Here is a 13029-nt window from a genome sequence, read left to right on the forward strand (position 1 = left end):
ATATAAACCTCAAAATCTATTAAGCCAGAATGTTAATAAGTAAGATCTAACATTCAAAATATTTAAGTGAAATAAAAAGTAAATTAATAAAAATAAAGTTTGAATTCAGAACCTTTAACTTTTATACTAAGTTAAATAATTACTTCCCATAAAATATTTAAGCAAATACAAATAGATAACTTTAATCGTTTAATCAAATCCTTTAACAGGTCAGGCTCGATATCTCACCCACATTGCACGCACCCACATGATTCCCCAATGGTTTGCCAAAGTTGACTCAAGGACAGGGACACCCATCAACGCCACGATTGTCATGCTCGTCGCCACTGCAGTGGTTGCCTTCTTCACAAAGCTCGAGATTCTCGCCAACCTCCTCTCAGTCTCCACGCTATTTATCTTCATGCTCGTGGCTGCCGCACTTCTCGTGCGCCGCTACTACGTCAGCGGAGTGACGACAATGGCGAACCGCGTCAAGCTCATCGTGTGTCTGTGTCTTATAATTGGTTCTTCCGTTGGAATTGCTGCCTATTGGGGCAAAAGTGACCGTTGGATTGGGTACACAATAACTTTGCCCATTTGGCTCATTGGCACCGTTGGCCTTTGGATTTTGGTTCCACATGCAAGGAATCCAAAGCTTTGGGGAGTGCCGTTGGTTCCGTGGCTGCCATCAACGTCGATTGCCATCAATATTTTTCTCCTTGGGTCGATAGATAAAGCGTCTTTCAAAAGGTTTGGGATATGGAGTGCGCTTATCTTGCTTTACTATTTGTTTTTCGGGTTGCATTTGTCGTACGACAAGGCGAAGGGGTCTGGGGAGAAGAGGGTGGATGATGGCGTGCAGTTGAAGGTGGTGGAAGAAGGGGCTGACACTTCAGCTGTTGCTTCTGGTTCAGCTGGTATGAACGTTGGCAATGCTTCTAAAAATGGTGGCAGTTAATATGTTTATATTGTGAAGAAAAGCAAAGTATTTGACTTTTGATTGTAAATGTGTTCATATTCCAACTTGTGAATGCATGTGCTTGTCATTTCCCACAAGAAGTTAATTGTCTACTTTATGAATGCAAAAACCTTGATGATTATCCAACATGTTAGGTTATCACTTATCCCAAAAATTTAAATTTATATTGTTAGTTTTTAATTAGTTGGCTAATTTGGTGCTAAAAGAGTGTAATATTTTCTCTGTTGAAGCTTCGGTTGCAAGCACATTTTCAAGGCGTGCAAACAACACTTCTCAGTACTAAAAGATCCAATTCATCACTCGCATAAATTAAATGTACTCAGGGCATTAGACAACACGAATGACATCACCATGGTGGACTCATGCGATATGTGGCTGATTTGAAGGTTGGATCCTAGCACCAATTAAATCAATTTGATATTGAATGTCTAGCTCGCAGTGGTGGCAGCCCTTCCAGTAATTCTGTTGAAAACACATCAGAAAACTCTTCTAACAACTCCTTTACCAGTTCCAATACCACCCCTGTGATACTACTCTCCTTACCCATCAATACAAATACCACCCCAGATGCTAACACATCTCATTGACAAATCCCGCTTTGCTATGAGGGATTGACCTTCCCCTTTCAGAGTTTTTGGCCCCACCTCTTGTCTGGGTAATAATGTGAGCTTTACGTTGCCCACCATGAAGCTGTGTGTTCTTCTTTCTATCATGAATAACGGCTCAATCATATTGCCATGATCTCCCCAACAACAAGTGACACATATCCATGATGATCATATCACACCACACTTGATCCTTAAATTTAGTTATAATAGAAAAGGATACTAGACAACATTTAGAAACTATTACATTGTTTCCCTTCTTGAACAACTCCAATTGATAGGGAGTACGTAGGATGTCTCTTAGTCTCTAGTCCTAACTTTTGGACTGCTTCCTCCACAACTACATTCTCGCAACTCTCTAAATCGATGACAAGTACTTTGTCCCCATGGTGCATGTAGACTGAAAGATATTGTTGCCGCCAATCGTCACCCTACACTTTATAGGTTGTAAAGCATAGTCTTCTTATATGCCACTAGCTAATGGAGGACCCTCATCCCCGACAACAATCTCTTCATCAACCTCTTTGCTATCTTCAAAAGTCACGTCTTGTTCAACAGTATCGGTTGGAATATCAACAGCCCCCTTATAATTTTAGGAATTAGACTAAATTATAATATTTTATAAGCAAAGTTATAATTTTAGAGAAATTAAGGGGACATGTGGATATAATTGAAATGAATTGTGGTTCAAAAAATTTAGTTTGGAGGCTTTGGTTTTATTGTTAAGAAATGATTATTGGCTATGATTTTATTACGGGCAATTTAAAAAATCAGAGGATTTTATTTGGGGCTAAGAGATTTATTTTAGGCCGTAAGTGATAATAATAATAATGAATGAATGAATGAATGAATGAAAATGTAACACTAAAATTTAAGTATTATTTATTTTTGCTAATGTCTAGATTAGTTAATCTTACATAAAGTGTGTGTTTGTTTGTTTGTTTTAAGATTAGTGATTGGTTAATTAGAAGAAAAACAAAATAAAGAAACCTTAAGGTAAGATTTTGAAATAAAGAATAAGTTTGTTTCTATATATATATATATATATATATATAAGAAAAAAACAAAAGTAAATTGATGCCATAGGAGTAGATATGTTTGTCCCAAGAGGATGCCCTAGAACACTATGTAAAACAAGACTAGAAGGTGGATACACTGAAAATCTAATAATCAAAAACCTATCTAACTCCTCAGATCTAATCCATATATACACTTTATTTAAAGGGCAGATCTGCTCTGGGCCGTTTAACTTTGAATATATAAGTAGGTCTTATCCCTAAAAAAAGATTTATTAACCCGGCCGTGAGACAAACCCCTCACATCGAAAGTATCCCTCATCAACTCAAAGGCAAGGATAACACAAGAAAACAAAGAAAACCAGCATCAATGGCAAGATCCAGCAAGAAAATGGCAGAGGAAACCCGACACACGCATGAGGCTCACACGCAAAGTGCGTGAAATTCACACAATCTACACTTCGGGTTGCATGAACCACATTCGGCGCGTGCCAAAAAGATGAGAGAAAAAGTCTGGTGTCTACAGGGCACAGTGGCACTAGGGAGAAGCATGTAGTGGCGCGTATGGACTTGGGCCAGCGGCAAAAGTGTAGATTGGCAACACAAAGAGCCGATCTAAGTTTCTCAGCAAAATATTGACGAAACCCAAGCGCGAGGAGAAGCCAAGGGACGAGGTGGAAGGGACAGCTGCTATTGTTGCTAAATCTGGATGCTGCTGCTGAGTTCCAAAATCAAACCATAGCAAAGGAAATGAAAAAAAGAACAAAAAAAGGAGGAGGAAGGGAAATCCATCCCTCCTAGTTTTAACCCGTGACACGTGAACCCAATACGAACATGACACGTAAAATTCGAGTTAGGATTGGGCTTAAACAGGTCATCTATTTACGGCACGTTTAGTAAATATGTCAAATCATGGCAATCAGCCGGGTTCGCAGGTTGACACGTTTGACCCCTTTTTTTTCTTTTTTTACCTAAAAGCGCCTTAACTTGCTTTCTAACTATATATATATATATATATATATATATATATATATAATAAAATAAAAAATAAAAACTCAATCCAGCCTCTCTTCTCTTGCGCCGCTCAGGAGGCCTTCCGCCTTCCTTCCAAGTTCCAAGCTCTCAAACTCAAACCCCTCTCTCACGGTCTTACCTCATCGTCCAACTGGTACCTTCCTTCCAAGCTTCAGCTTTTCACTACCTAAAACTAAGAGTTCATTCATTTGCAAAATCCACTAATTTTTTTCTCACTTACCCACTAATTTTTATTTCTCAAACTAAAAGATCTTTCTCAATACTAAAAGATCACTACCTCAAACCCCTTCCAGTAATTATTTATCACTTACCCACTAATTTTTATACCACAAATTAGTGTTTTTGGTTGGATTTTTCTCAATTTGAACATTTTGATTTTCTATGTTCTTCGTTGCAGCCAACAAGCGCAACCGTAGAAGCCTGATTAAAAAAAAACTATTTTGGTAAGGCTAGAAATGGTTAAAAACTGTAATGAGTTGGGTCGGGTTTGCAGGTCGTGCAGCATCGATCCGACACAACATGTTACAACTTGTTTATATAAACGGATTCGTGTCGTGTTATCCGTTTATAGACCGTGCCGCGTTTGGGTTTGGGGTTCGACACATTTAGTTAAATGTGTCGTGTTTGGGTTTGGTTTAAATGTGTCAAGTCGTAATCGGGTCGGACACGAACCCAACACGCGAATACATTTTGCCAACCCTAAATTCGCTCCCCCCTTCAGGGTCTCACTGGAGAGGGACTAGAGAGAGGCTAGGATTTTTTTAATTATACATATATTTAGATGTTATTAAAGTAGGTTGAAGAAAATTTCTTCTAAACAGATTTAGAGGAAATTTGTATCCAGATATGTTTGTCAAGTGCGGAATTAAAGTCAATGTCATAAAGACTATCAATAACTATTCTAGTGAAGCTCTAATTGTCTGATTGGAGTTTCTAACAGATAATTCAATCGGTTAGAAACTACGTCTCATGAAACCATGATCAACAAACAAGCAAGCTCAGGAATATATATATATATATATAAGAAAAAAATGAAAGAAAGAAAGAAAAGCATGCAAGTTGTTGGAAGCAGACACTCAAAATATCTTCATTATCCAGGTGTGTGGGCAAAATATCTCATTATCCACGTTGACCCAAAAAGTACGTCAATCGTCTGGTTATCACAAAACCTCATGGTAAGGCCAACTTTATCACGTGCATCTCTCAAAAAAGGATTACATCTAGGTTTTTATTTTTTATTGTGGGCAAAATATCTTATTACGGCTTACCAACCGTCTATTGACTTTCGGCTGTCAGCAATCGAAATAAAAATACGGAAGCATCCTAACAATATTAATCGGTTCTCATTTAATTCTTTTTCCCAATTTCCTTTATTTGGATAGAAGGAAGAAAAAAAAAAAAAAAATCGGTTCTCACTTAATTTTATATATATTAGTAACAATTTGTAATAATATAAGATAATTAATATGTTAAGAGTGCTTATAAACATATCCAGTAAACACTTGTTTAGCCCTAACAGAATCATTTGGGCCCAACAACGATTAATTTGGCCCACAAAGAAATTTTATTTTTTTGTATGCTCAAGTTCAAAACAATTTGGGCCTCTAAAAGTTCAGTATCCTGATCAATGTAAAGAACGTGATAAGCTAGCGAGCCTATATATTACCAGTGGTGCACATTTCCCGCTTCGAAACCACACTCTTCAGATAGAGATTTCTGCGCCGGTCACCGGAGAACCTCTCAGATAAGCCCGGTCTCTCTCTTGAATCATTGAAAGTTTAGATTCCAATATAATTTTTGTAAATTTTTTTTCGAATAATTAATTGATTCCTGGGGATTCATCTAAGACTTCATAGTCAATGGATTACGTTAAATGATTAATTTATTTTTGTTAAATAAGTTTTTTTTATTATTATTTTAATTTTTTGCGTGCTTTGTATGGTTTAGCGTTGTTTTATAAACAAAATTTCCATACTCTGCTTCAAACAAGCTTCATTTTCTCCAATTTTCTCTCTCTGTTTCCGGGCAACCAAACAGGGGATTGTAACAGGATTTTATCTTGAATTTTGTTTTCCGGATCTAATATTTTGTGTGGTGGTGATTAAGGCAGAATGGGAGGAGTGGACGGCGGGGATGAAGGGATTAGGAGGAGGGGGTGCTCGTGCGCGAAGAGCGATTTTCTACCCGAGGAATCGTTTCGGAGCTGGGGCAACTACGGGAAGGCATTGATGGAGACTCCGATGAGGCTGAAGGATCGGATCGTGACCCGCTCCATGGACCACACGGAGCTCGTGGAGGTCAAGGCTCGAAGCCATAACGAGATGAAGAAGACGCTCAACTGGTGGGACCTCATGTGGTTCGGCATCGGCGCGGTCATCGGCGCCGGCATCTTCGTCCTCACCGGCCTCGAGGCCCGCGAACACGCTGGCCCCGCCGTCGTCTTGTCCTACGTCGTCTCCGGCGTCTCGGCTTTGCTCTCCGTCTTCTGCTACACCGAATTCGCCGTGGAGATCCCCGTAGCCGGTACGTACCCAGAGCATAATAATTATTGTAGTGTTCTTGTTTTTCTAATTTTAAGATAATCACAAAAACTACAGTTTAGCGCCGCCTAACTAACCAAAAACAAAAAGAGAAATAAAAAATAAAAAATATTTCAGCCGTTCGATTAAAAAATTCAAACAATTGACTTATTGACTGACGACTGAGATGGAATGGAAATGCTAATAATAAAATATCTCCCTCACATTCTGCTGGTCAATGGCATAAGTTCTAGTCAACGAAGTCAGGCTAGGAATCCTATGATTAGAGTGTCGAAAAGTCCCGGCTGGCCCTTCTAGACTTCTAGTACACCTTTTTTTTTTTCAATAATTTATTTTTGCAAATTCAATAAAATTTTCATTTAATTTATAAACCCAAAATGATTTTTATCATTTTTTTTCTTAATTTTTTAAGCATCTTACACAACTATTTTTTATAAAATAAATGATATTTAATAGACAATGAATGATTCACGTCAATATTTTTCTCATCTTTTTTTCATTTCATCTAAAAAATTTAATATATCAATTATTAGATTTGTACACTTATATAAACTTTACACAAATTTAATAGTGGATTCATCAATTCACTATGAATATTGGTAAAAATATAATGAATTATATCATTTCTCTTTAGTAGACTGTCATACAAGTACAAGTACAACTGTCATACTGATACAATTATGATGATGTGGTAATGATTATCAATCATTAATTTTTATTTTTACAAGACTTTATTGATTGAAAGATTAAATTTTACAATCACATCATCAAAATTATATAACAGTCGTATAACAATCTACTAAATATCATTATTTTTTTTTTACAAATTCAATCGATCAACCATTAAATTTGTGAATTCGTGTGAACCTTACATAAATTAAATGGTAAATTTATTTATTTGCTATAAAAAAAAAAAGTTAAAATAATTGAAAAAATAAAAAAATTCTATCATTTTTCTTTATTTTTACCCATTTTTATTGATTTTTTTTTTTTTTTTTGTTTTTAAATGGTTGATTATGACAGTTGTTTGAGGCGCACATGGCCGCAGTTGAATCGATACGTAGAAACTGCACATATTGCAAAACCCAATGGTTCCTGACTTCCTGTATTCTAGTTAGACTTGATGGTTAGGTCAATTAATCACTATTTATAAATTTATAGAGAGTGTTTTAAAAAAATTATATTAAATTTGTCATTTTTTTTTTTTTTTCTGAAGGAAAAAGTTTCAAGAAAATAAAAATGAGTTCAGATCACGTGTAGTTGATTCTAGTACACAACTAATTAAATCTTATTCTTTTGTATTATAATTTTATCAATTATAGACTATCACGTTGCTTCATAAAAGAAATTGTAACATATGATAATAAATATTGGTTGCATCTCTTCCCTAACTAGACTGCCTTGAAGTCATCATGATGTGCTAATTTTTGTGCACACCACATCGTCAAATGGGCCGCTTCGAAGCAAGCGTTTGGAAGTATTCTCAATCATTTTATCATTTTATGTTTTTTGTGTTTTAGGAGCGGGAAAGACCTCCCTTATAATCCCTTTTCATTATATTAAAAATAAAAAAAAATAAAAAACTATTGGTTGCATACTTAATTCTTTCCCTTTCAGGTGGATCATTTGCCTACCTAAGGGTAGAGCTCGGCGACTTCATGGCCTTCATTGCCGCTGGCAACATCTTGCTAGAGTACGTTATCGGTGGAGCAGCCGTTGCCCGTTCCTGGACATCCTACTTCGCCACACTTTGCAACCACAAGCCAAACGATTTCCGCATTGTAGCTCATGGTCTCTCAGAAGACTACAAATATCTTGACCCCATAGCCGTTGTCGTCATTACTGCCATTTGTGTCCTTGCAGTCCTCAGTACCAGGGGTTCTTCGCGTTTCAATTACATTGCATCCATCTTCCATGTTGTCGTCCTTCTCTTCATCATCATTGCCGGCCTTATTAAAGCCGATACAAAGAATTATACCCCATTTGCCCCTTTTGAAGCCCGTGGCATCTTTAAGGCATCAGCAGTGCTTTTCTTCGCTTATGTTGGATTTGATGCTGTCTCAACCATGGCTGAGGAGACAAAGAATCCCGCTCGGGACATCCCCATTGGTCTTGTAGGTTCAATGGTGATTACTACATTGGCATATTGTTTACTAGCGGTGACATTATGCCTTATGCAATCGTACGAAACCCTCGACGTGGATGCTCCATTTTCGGTAATGTTAAATTTTCACTTATTATAAAAGCTTAAGTTGATCATAAATAGTTAATTTAATCTTTTAATTTAGACTAGTGATATTTAGTAGATTGTTATATAATTTTCATGCAACTAGGATGATGTAGCAATGAAAATTAAACTTTGGATCAACAAGGGCTTTGTAAGGGGGGGGAAAAAAAAAAAAAATCAAGAGTAAAGTTTACATATCCCCTTAAACTACCACCTAATTGATAATGTCCCCCTCAAACTTTCAATTGTGACAATGTCTCTCCAAACTACCAAAACATTGTCAATGTCCTCCTTAAGGCTAGCAAAAAGATAAAAATGTCCCTTCATATTTCTCAATAAGACGAAAATATCCTATAAATTCAAAAAATAAAAAATAAAAATTTTAAATTTTTTTTTTAAAAAAAAAAACGAAAATTTTAATTTAAAAAGAACGATTTTTTTAAATATATATATATATATATATATATATATTAATCGAAATTTTTAATTTTTTTAAACGATTTTTTTTTAAAACATAAATTTTTATTTAAAAGCAACATTTTTTTAAATAAAAAAATTGTTTTAGAAAACGAAAATTGTTACTTTTTTAAAACATAAATTTTTTAAAAAAAAATTTATTAAAAAAAACATTTTTTTATAACAAAAAAAATCTAAATTTTTTAATTTTTTCTTATACAAAGGATTTTTTAAAAAAAAATTTTAAATTTGCCACCCATTGGATTTTTTTTTTTTTTTTTAGTTTTAGGTTTTTTCTAGAAGTTTTAGTATTTTTTTATTATTATTTTACTAATGGTAGTTTTGTCATTGGGAGGAATATTGACAATTTTTGGTAGTTTTGGAGGAACATTGTCAATTGAGTGATAGTTTGAAGAGGGATATGTAGACTTTCCCCAAAAATCAATTGCTAATTTTCAATGCCACGTCATCCCAATTTTATAGTAATCTACTAAATAACATTTATTTTTAATTTATATTATAATAGTTATCCTCACATGTGGGCTCACCCAATTGGTGAAATATTTAATTAGAATTGGATGTGATTGATTGATTTTCAATTCCACGTCATCTCCTTTATATGCAATCTAATAGCATTTCTCTTTAATTAATTCATATTCTAATACTTACCCCGATCAGGTGTAGGCTCGCCTAATACATGAAATATTTAACTAATTAAAATGGAATGGGAATTGATGTAGATAATGTTCAAATTCAAAACCTTTGGTTCTGATACTATATTAAATTAGTTCATAATCCATGCAATGCGAGAAATTATTCATTATAATTTAATTATAAAATTTAAAATCATTACACTTTTCATTATAGGTTAAATAATACATTTCTATTGTACATTTAATACAATCAAATAAACATTTTCACCTCAAGTTCAATGCTTAATTATCTCTTTGGTGTTTTGAAAATGTTTGTATTCCTTTTCTACACAACTATCAAATACGTTTTTCCCTTTTTGTGCTTTCGAAAGTAGAAAAATTACTTTCAAAACATGCCTGAAAGTTCGAGTAAATAACACAAATGAAAAATAAATCACATAAAACATTCAAATGAATTAAAACATACGACTCTTAATTTTGGTTTAATTCATATAAATAAAAACTTGTTTAAATATTTGTTCTCATAGGATCGAGTAGTTTAAAATGAAAAAAAAAAAAAAAATCAAAGCATGAATAGAAAATTAGCAAGAATCTCTAATATTGTTAGTGTGATACCTATTAGATTTTAATACAAATAAAACTCACAATTTTGAACATTCGAAAAAAAAAAAAAAAAAATACAGAGCAAAATAAAATAAAAATAAAAAATTGATGAATACAAAATAAAACAAAATTTTTCACTAAACATTTAACGCAGTGAAATAAATCATCTCACTCAACATTCTATAAAAGTTGTATTTATAACTTATTTGTAGTTATAAAACCACACTTAGAAAGTTGTACAATTGTTCTCCGATTTCTTCTTTTTCTTAAAAAAAAATAAATAAATAAAAAAAAAACGAAATTCTATATGATTTTTTTTTTTTCTATATATGGTTTTTTTAAGGGTTTTTAAGAAAGGTATTAACACATATAGCTCGTATAGTAATTTAGTTTATATTCTAACAGGTAGCATTCGAAGTTGTTGGTTGGAGTTGGGCTAAGTATATAGTTGCTGCTGGTGCGTTGAAGGGGATGACGACTGTTTTGCTAGTGGGAGCTGTCGGTCAGGCTCGATATCTCACACATATTGCACGAACCCACATGTTGCCGCCATGGCTTGCCCATGTCAACGAGAGAACTGGAACACCCATTAATGCCACGGTCGTGATGCTCGTTGCCACGGCTATCATCGCCTTCTTCGCAGATCTTCCCATTCTCTCCAACCTACTCTCTATCTCCACACTGTTTATCTTCATGCTCGTCGCCGTCGCCCTTCTCGTGCGTCGGTATTATGTTACTGGCGTGACAACTGAAACAAATCGTATAAAGCTCGTTGTGTTTATTCTGCTGATACTTGGATCTTCTATTGCAACTGCTGTTTATTGGGCAGTTAGCGATGGGTGGGTCGGGTACGTAATAACCGCACCGATTTGGCTGATTGCAACTGTGGGGATTTGGCTTTTTGTTCCGCATGCAAGAGAGCCGAGACTTTGGGGGGTGCCATTGGTGCCATGGCTGCCATCGTTGTCCATCGCCATTAACATTTTCCTTCTTGGGTCAATAGACAAAGCATCTTTCGCAAGGTTCGGGGTGTGGACTTTGATAATCTTTATTTACTATTTTGTCATTGGATTACATGCATCCTATGACACAGCCAAGGAATCTAGCAATGGCGAGGAGAGGAAGAATGTTGAAGAGGGTGCAGAAAATGTTAACATTGTGCGCTAGAGGCCAGGAGTTTGTAATAAATCATAAATGTGTGTAATGCATATGTGTACGTGTAGTTGATGTTCATAAATGTGTGCAAGTGTTTGTTGGTGTAGTGCTCATGCTTTCTACCATAATAAGGAAATAAGATTCACATACTTTTGGTAAATAGTAGCTGTACTGATAAAAAATGATCAGCAATGGAAATTCATTACAGCAGATAAATTGAAGAAATGAACTTGTTTTTGAAAGCTGTACACGACATATATAAGAACAAAAACAGTTTGTATGGAATAATAAGGCAACAAGATTTTGATTCAATTACTTTTAGGTGATGGCCATAAGTAAATGTAAGTTAGTAACAATGCCAAATTCTACTCTATAAACTTAAGAATAAATTTATTTTCACAGCATAAAAATGGTGTTTGTCACAAATATTGCAAAGAAACAAGTGCATTTTGCTTGATAGATTTTCAAACATCCCATGACGAAAATACAAAACAAACACACGCAAGATATGAAGAAGTGGTTTCGTCCATGACCTATCTCTATAGATAAAGCCCAAAGAGCGACATTATGCTCTTATTGCTTGATGTCTTTTACAATACATGATACTCTTGATTATAGGAGAATTGAGGTAGATAAGTTTGGTAATCAAATCAAAATAATTTGATTACCATCTAAACAATCAGATTTGATTATAGGAGATTACAATCAATTACAATGAAATCAATTCGCCTAATATTCTCTAACAAGATACACACTACTGACACTAGAGAATTAATGGTAAGGATTCAAGGAAAGTCCTTTCAAAAGTTCATCTCAAAACTACCAATATAATGCGATCCAGTTAATAAACCCACATGCCTTTTCAATCAGTTTTAAAAAAAAATTAAAAAATAATAATAATAATAATAATTATTATTATTATTTTTAACATGCATCGACCACAGTACTATGGTGGGAAATCATAATATTTACAACTGTATCTGAGATTTCAATGTCATCCCTAGAATATCCGATGAAATGAAGCAATCAACTGTTGATAGCTGAGTGATCAGAGTTCTGGGAATTTGAACAATACAAACTACAGTAATATCATATCCAAATCTACCAATATTTGAATTGTTGTTATCGTACACAACAATGAAGAATATATGGAATCGAAAAGAGAGAGATCAAGAGAGAGTTGAGACACAGATTTACGTGGTTCGGCAATGTGCTTACGTCCACAGGAGAGAGTGCGGCTATATTTTACTATTAAATTATTTAGGGTTATAACATAACATATTTATAGAAAAACTCTAATTATAAGTACTTTGAAAAAACCCTAAAATACCCCCCACAACTTATTTGTTCTCAAACCCACATAAACTAATTATACTCAATGGGCCAGTAGTAGAATATGAGTCACTTGTTCCAACAATCTCCACCTTAGCAAGTATTTACCTTTTTAAAGATAATCAAGTATTAGGCCTACACCTGGAACTAATAGGTTTGGGGATGCCGCCTTCTCTTCTCTCCTTTCTAGCACCTGGAGACATTTGTCAAGTTCAAGCAATGCTTGAACTTGTCTGCGGTAACACGCTTCGTCAACATATTCGCTGCATTCTCAGAAGTGTGAATCTTCTCAAGTAACAATTCACTTGTACCAACCAATTTCCTGATCTTGTGAAACCTCACATCAATGTGTTTGGTTCTCGCATGATACACCTGGTTCTTTGCCAAGTAAATGGCACTCTGACTGTCACAATACAACGGAACTCCACCTTACTAAATACCCAGCTCCC

At 34.8% G+C, this 13029-nt stretch overlaps 2 protein-coding genes across 3 annotated transcripts; both read left to right on the forward strand.

The window, feature by feature from the left end:
• The first annotated feature begins 247 nt into the window (after positions 1-247).
• LOC132169513 (cationic amino acid transporter 1-like) lies at positions 248-937 on the forward strand. The gene has a single exon (XM_059580538.1). It carries the CDS (start codon positions 248-250, stop codon positions 935-937), a length of 690 nt encoding a protein of 229 aa, XP_059436521.1.
• Positions 938-5254: 4317 nt separating this feature from the next.
• LOC132170303 (cationic amino acid transporter 1-like) lies at positions 5255-11354 on the forward strand. 2 transcript variants are annotated; one of them, XM_059581229.1, is made up of 4 exons: positions 5255-5367; positions 5721-6137; positions 7772-8370; positions 10499-11354. In XM_059581229.1, the coding sequence occupies exons 2-4, from the start codon at positions 5726-5728 to the stop codon at positions 11258-11260; spliced, it is 1773 nt and encodes a 590-aa protein (XP_059437212.1). In that variant the 5' UTR covers positions 5255-5367; positions 5721-5725; the 3' UTR covers positions 11261-11354. The 2 variants fall into 2 exon arrangements, with proteins under 2 accessions (XP_059437212.1, XP_059437211.1); XM_059581228.1 differs by having other exon boundaries at positions 5725-6137.
• The last annotated feature ends 1675 nt before the right edge of the window (positions 11355-13029 follow it).

Source organism: Corylus avellana, chromosome ca2 (genome assembly GCF_901000735.1).
Source record: "Corylus avellana chromosome ca2, CavTom2PMs-1.0".
Classification (NCBI taxonomy): Eukaryota; Viridiplantae; Streptophyta; class Magnoliopsida; order Fagales; family Betulaceae; genus Corylus; species Corylus avellana.

Excerpts from the sequence above, each read along its gene's own strand:
- LOC132169513 (XM_059580538.1), top strand. The coding sequence starts at position 248 with ATGATTCCCCAATGGTTTGCCAAAGTTGACTCAAGGACAGGGACACCC.
- LOC132170303 (XM_059581229.1), top strand. The coding sequence starts at position 5,726 with ATGGGAGGAGTGGACGGCGGGGATGAAGGGATTAGGAGGAGGGGGTGC. Across the intron at positions 6,138-7,771 it reads CGTGGAGATCCCCGTAGCCG|GTGGATCATTTGCCTACCTA; the intron begins GTACGTACCCAG and ends TTTCCCTTTCAG. Across the intron at positions 8,371-10,498 it reads ACGTGGATGCTCCATTTTCG|GTAGCATTCGAAGTTGTTGG; the intron begins GTAATGTTAAAT and ends ATATTCTAACAG.